This window comes from Lolium rigidum, chromosome 4 (assembly GCF_022539505.1).
Source record: "Lolium rigidum isolate FL_2022 chromosome 4, APGP_CSIRO_Lrig_0.1, whole genome shotgun sequence".
In the NCBI taxonomy this organism is placed as follows: domain Eukaryota; kingdom Viridiplantae; phylum Streptophyta; class Magnoliopsida; order Poales; family Poaceae; genus Lolium; species Lolium rigidum.
Genome location: NC_061511.1, coordinates 278,222,520 through 278,228,300, shown reverse-complemented (window position 1 = coordinate 278,228,300; position 5,781 = coordinate 278,222,520). Strand labels below are relative to the sequence as shown.

Genomic DNA, 5,781 nt, shown 5'->3' with positions numbered 1-5,781 from the left:
GGGTGTTGCTCGTGCGGTGCCGGCGGCGGCGGCCGGCCATTCCCCGCGCGCGTGGCAAGGAGGCGCGGAGCTCGGCGCCCGCGGCGGTGCTCTTCGGCGGTCGTCGGTCCGGCGCGGCCGGGTGGATTCGGTGGCGATGGCGCCGCTCCTTGGCGGCGGGGCGGCGTGGTGCGGGTAGGCGGCAGGGTCGGTCGCCGGCGTGCGGCCGGCAAGGTCGTCCTCGACCCGGATCCGGACCGGTTTGGGCCCAATGCGGGCTTGGACGGGCTGCCCTAAGCGCGGCCGTGGTCGTTCCCCGGAGGTGGCGGAGGTGCGTCGGCGGGGTTAGGTGGTGGCGGCATCGCCGCCGGCCTGCTGCAGCGCGGCGGCGGAGACTTCACCGGCCGGCTTGGGCCCGGCCGGGCCAGCTCGGGCTCGGTGTGTCTCTCGCTACTACGTCCGGTCGGCTACCGCGAAGGCGGTGGAGGTAGTGCCCTCCCGCGCGGCCGCGGTGCTCGCTGCCCCTCTACCCGCCGCCCTCTCCTTCTCTAGGCCTCGCGATGGTATCCGCGAGTGAGACGGCGAAGTTGTAGTCAAGACCGTGGTGGCGCATGTCGGTGGGCGACATGTTGGGTGGGCTCTTTGGATCGTTCGGGGTGGTGGTGGTTGGGGTTAGGAGAAATCCTTGCCGGCTCGTTCGGCTCCGATGCGGTGACGCTCGCGGGTGCCATCCTTCCTTCCCGAAGGGCATCGGGTGTACCTCCTTCACCACCCCCGCCGCATACCGGGGAAACCCTAGGACTTGTCCGGCGACAGACGGCGCCATCGTCGCTTTCCTTGTTGGAGGTGTTGCTTGGTATGGGGGCGATCCGAGTGCGAGGAGCGTGGTGGGACATGTCCGGAGGGCGCAACGGTGGCGACTCGACTTCGTTTTCCGTCGAGCTGCCGATGACGACATTTGTTTCTCTTTTCTTTCTTTTTGTGTCTTTTCTTTTGGGCTTGGTTGTGTTGCGGCCCCAGCGTGCTCGTTGTATCGTGTGGTTGCTATATTAATATAGCGGGGCGAAAGCCTAATTCGAGGAGGCAGAGACTCAGGTTTGAGCGAAATCCACAATTACAACGGGATAAATCCGGTAAGACGAGCGGGGACGCGACAAATCATCCTCCCATCGCAGGACCCAAGTACGCCCGTCACAGAATTAGCTGTCCGTACAAGGGAGGTTTCGCCACGTGCTACCGTGGAGGAAACGACAAATCAGTTATTATCATCAGCTCAGGCCACTGACCAGCAGTACTACTGAATGAGTACCACTACTAATACAGTAGTCCTAATCAGAGCTTTCCGCAATGCTCAAATTGAAGAAAGCGATAAACCGCTGCCATATGCGCGCAATCATCTTTTACATTCACCGACACCAAAGCGGATGGGGAAAAAAAGAAGCATAGGAATATTGATCAAAGTAGTAGCACTAGACGCGGTTACAGCATCGGCAGTTGAAACATGTGTATACAAGACAGTACAGGAGGATCTCATCAGAATTACATGGAAAAAGGGACGAGAAAGTTAGGCTAGACTGGACTTGGAGCATCACCACATATGGGTAGTAGGACACGGATCGGGTCCGGGTGAGCTGAGAGCTCGCACCGTCCAATCCGTAGCTGAAAGAAGCAGCTGCTACCACAACAACAGCAACAAACAAACAAAAGACCCTCCTCCTCCGTCGTAGATGATCAATCGCTGTACACATAACGTTAGACGGCAATCTCCTCACTGATAGATAGACATAGGATGCAGCCAGCAGCTGCTGGTGCGGAGGAAGATGAAGGCGAAATAATATGCTCCACTCCATCAACCGATTTGTCAAATGCGGAAACACGACGGAGGGAAGGCACTGGCTTGACTCGGCCACAGGCAAAACATGTATGGATAGCAAGAACAATTAGTGGGACGAAGGCGATGGATGGCCCGAGGCTATCGAGTTGTTTATCATCATGAGACTGTCATGGGGATTCATCAGTTTGGAGCGTGTGATCACTTTGCCAAAAGACAGCGCGGCGAGCCATTGCCGGGCTCCAAGATGATCCCCAGCTAGGCGATACTAGTATAAGAGAGACGTACTATAAGTCAAGCTTACCATTGATTCAGCTTCTTGTTCCTATAGGCAGTAGTAGAGCAGTAGAGTAGAAGTAGTAGTATTTGATGGATGGATTGATTGATTGCATCGGGACAACCAGAAGTGTATGTACTAGATGAGGTTAGCTTGGAGGAAGTCGGTGATCTCCTCCATGACCTCGTGGTAGTGGTCGGTGTTGGACAGCAGGTAGAAGCCTATGGTGGCCTTCTCGCGGTGCACCACCTTGACGTCGTGGCCGTCCTCCCGGAGTCCGTCGGCGTAGGCGAGCTGCCGGTCGCAGGTGAGGTCGAGCCCGGACACGATGATGAGGCTCTTGGTGAAGGGCAGGCCCTTGAGGCGCCGCCCGTTGGGGCCGAAGGGGTTGCAGGCCGGGTGGTCGCGGTCCGCGTCCTCCGGCAGGTACGCCTTCCAGTACCAGTCCCTGTCCTGGATGGTCACGAAGTACTTGCCGTCGAGGCGCCGCTCCGACTCGGCGCGCTCGGTGCCGCCGAACATGGCGTTGAGCAGGATGTTGCCGTATATCTTTATGCCGTCGCCGGCGGCGCGGGCGGCGACGTGGTGCGCGATGTTGCCGCCCGAGCTGTCCCCGGAGAGGAAGACGCGGAGGCGCGCGTCGGCGCCGCTGCGCAGGCACGGCTGCGCCAGCGCCCACTTGAGCGCCGTCCAGCCGTCGTCGTAGGCGCACGGGTAGCGGTGCTCCGGCGCGCGGCGGTAGTCGACGGAGATGACGACGCCCTTGCTGAGCTTGACGAGGCGGCGGCAGAGGTGGTCGTAGATGAGCGTGCTGGAGGAGGAGTGCGCGAAGCTGCCGCCGTGGAAGAAGATGATCACGGGGAGCGGGTCCGCGGACGGCGCGCCCGTGAGGAACTCCAGGATGGGCAGCGTGGCCGCGGCGGCGCCGGGAGCAACGTTGGCGGGGGCGGGGGCGACGGCGCGGTAGATGCGCACGCCGAGGCCGACGGAGTTGTCGATGACGTGGTCGAAGGATGCGACGCCCTCGGTGGGGTGCGCGTTGGGCGGCGTCCGGCGGTCCAGGTACTCGGCCAGGTCGCGGTCGAAGGTGCCGTCGGGGCGGCGGAGCATGTTGTAGGCGACCTTGAAGTTGGAGATGAGCACCCAGGTGTTGAGCGGCACCACCGTCTGCACGACAAAGCGAGAACAGCAACAGTGAGACCACCGCCAATCAGCAAGCACCAGCAACAACAACAAAAAGCACAATCACGCGACTCCTCCTCCTTCGACCAGCAGCGCAATGCGAGGCGCCATGTTCCGTTCCGGCCGCGGCTAGCTAGAAAAAATGCAAGCTTTGCGGGCGCGCTGTGCTCGCTCGCTCGCTCAGGGCAGGGATGGATATGGATATGGATGAATGATTTGTTGCTATCCCTTGCTTGTTTGGTAGCTGTATTAGGGAGTAGCATCCCCCATCCCAAAAACAACCTCGGCAAGGCGTCGGGGAATAAAATTGGGATTGAGCCCAAAGGGGAAACAAAGGCAGCGACGGAGCGAGAAATCGCAGCGCAGGCCCTCCTCCACCACCGAATCGTAAGTAAAGCGGCGGCGACAAATCAAGAATCGCGCGGCGGGGTGCCCACACCCACACCACACCACACGCTGGAAGGAAGGAAGGAAGAAGACCCAAAAACGAGAGAGAACCCAAACAGCAAAGGACGGAGGAGACACATGCTGCGCTAGTGCCCCCGAACCGGCGCAGGAAGCGCCAAACGAGGGGGGTGGAACGGGGAAAGGGCGACGGACCTTGCACTCGTTGCGGTTGACCTCGTCGCTGCCGGCCATGTCGGCGCCGGAGGGATTGGGTCTCGGCTCCTCCTCCTCAGCTGCTACTGCTGCAAGATCTCCCCGGGGAACAGAGCCTGCCGCCTCGCTCAGGGCATGGGCCTCCAGCAAAGCCAAGAACCGCGGCGCAGGATCCCGGGCACCGAGTCCTGCAGGAACCCCAGCCGCCGCCGCCGATCTCCTCCGGGGCACTCCGAATCCGGCGCCAACGAACCAGCTCTGGAAGCGAAGCAAGCAGGAGCAGTGAGGTGGTGAGAGCGAGAGTACGAGGAGGCGGAGGGAGGGGCTTAAGAGGGCGGCGGGCGCGGTGAGCTGTGGCGTGAAGCAGAGGGACGGAGAGACGAACTGGGGAATAGGACGAGACGAGCGCGAGGAGGGAGGTAATAGGGGGAGGCCGGAAGGAGGAGGACGGAGGAGACGACAAAACCGGGCGGCTCGAAAAGTAAAACTCGCTCGCGCGGGGTGGGGCCCAAGCCCTCCCCAACCCCCATTTCGCTGCCAATATTTTTTTATTTTTTCTCTCTCTCCTCCTAATGGTTTTTTTTTCTTGAATATTTTATGTTTTGGACGGTTTCGCAAAGTTTGGATGGATCTGCGGCCTGCCGTGGTGAGAAATTCGGGGTCTCTTTTTCTTTGTTTTTTGGCTTGCCTTTATTGCCGTTTTGGCAGTTTTCTTTTAGCCTGGAGGAGAGGAGAGGAAGGGGACGAACTGTTAGGTGCACCAAAATGATGATAGTAGTAGGGTGTACGTACGTGGATGGTTTGTTGTGCGGTGGAGATATGCCGATGCTGTGTTTTGCCATGGCGACGCTGCTGTGCGGTCGTGCATCATCTACGCGTGGGTTCCCTGCTCACCCAGTTATGGTGGATCGACCCAACATACTGCATGTTTGGTTTTGTTGCACAAGCTATTATGTTTTGTTTCAGGGAGAAAATGGGATCAATCAGATTTTTTTTTTTGCGAGAATTAATCAGATCTTCAATGAGGCGATTCATCTCTGTTTTTTCCTACTAAGAGCATCTCCAGTCGCGTCCCTCAAAGCGTCCCCTAATCCGCACCGGATTGAGCGTTTGGGAGGCGTGTTTTGTTCGTGCCGCGTTTCGGGGACGCCGCTTTCCAGCCGCGTTCCCCAAACGCCGCCCCAAGCATTAAAAATACTTCTTTTTGCCATTTTTATTTCAATTTCCACAAACTAATACATAATTGGAAACGTGGTTTACAGGAAGACACTGTTTGGAACATGGTTCTTCACAAACTAATACATAGTTTGAACCATGGTGGACACAAATATAAAATTTTGCAAAAAAAACTAAACCTAACTAGGCTGTGCATCGAAGGTTTCCTGTGTTCGCTGCTAAGAAAAGAACACTCAAGGGCACACCCAGTCACCCAAACTGGAAAATCCAGCGGGAGGATGGTGCCCTTGTTGGTTCTACCGATGAGGCGAACATCCAGAAACTTCCGTGCACGTATTCGCTGCGAAGAAACAACACTCTTCATCATCGGTCGTCCTCCTCGTCGGTGCCGTCGCCGTGGTAGTCCCGACGGCAGCGCGTCTCGTCGAAGACCTTGGCGCTCATGTCCCTGTCGCCGAAGTAGGAGAACAGGAGGATGAAGCCTGCTTCGAGGCTGTGGTGGCGCGTGAACTTCTCCCAGCCGATGTTGAGGTACATCTTGCCGCGCGCGTCGTAGATCACGTCGACGATCCACCGGTAGTAGCCGCACGCAGCCTCCCGCAGATGCATCGTGCGCAGGCGGTCGTCACCGGCGAAGTAGTCTGGCAGCCTCTGGATGCCGCGTGGGCCGCCCTTGAGGACGAGGACGAACTCGAACAGCACGCACGGCTCCACGTCCATCTCCGACGGTGAAGAC

At 58.5% G+C, this 5,781-nt stretch overlaps 1 protein-coding gene across 1 annotated transcript; it reads right to left on the bottom strand.

Moving 5' to 3' along the window:
- Nucleotides 1-1,318: 1,318 nt before the first annotated feature.
- LOC124707836 (gibberellin receptor GID1-like) lies at nt 1,319-4,306 on the bottom strand. Its single transcript, XM_047239528.1, has 2 exons — nt 3,870-4,306; nt 1,319-3,254 (listed from the first exon to the last, which is right to left on the bottom strand). Exons 1-2 carry the CDS (start codon nt 3,906-3,908, stop codon nt 2,226-2,228), a joined length of 1,068 nt encoding a protein of 355 aa, XP_047095484.1. The 5' UTR covers nt 3,909-4,306; the 3' UTR covers nt 1,319-2,225.
- Between the last annotated feature and the right edge of the window lie 1,475 nt (nt 4,307-5,781).

Bases quoted from the DNA above. Each gene is read 5' to 3' on its own strand.
- LOC124707836 (XM_047239528.1), bottom strand. From the start codon at position 3,908: ATGGCCGGCAGCGACGAGGTCAACCGCAACGAGTGCAAG. The intron at 3,255-3,869 runs GTCCGTCGCCCT...TTTGTCGTGCAG, and splicing joins TCAACCGCAACGAGTGCAAG to ACGGTGGTGCCGCTCAACAC.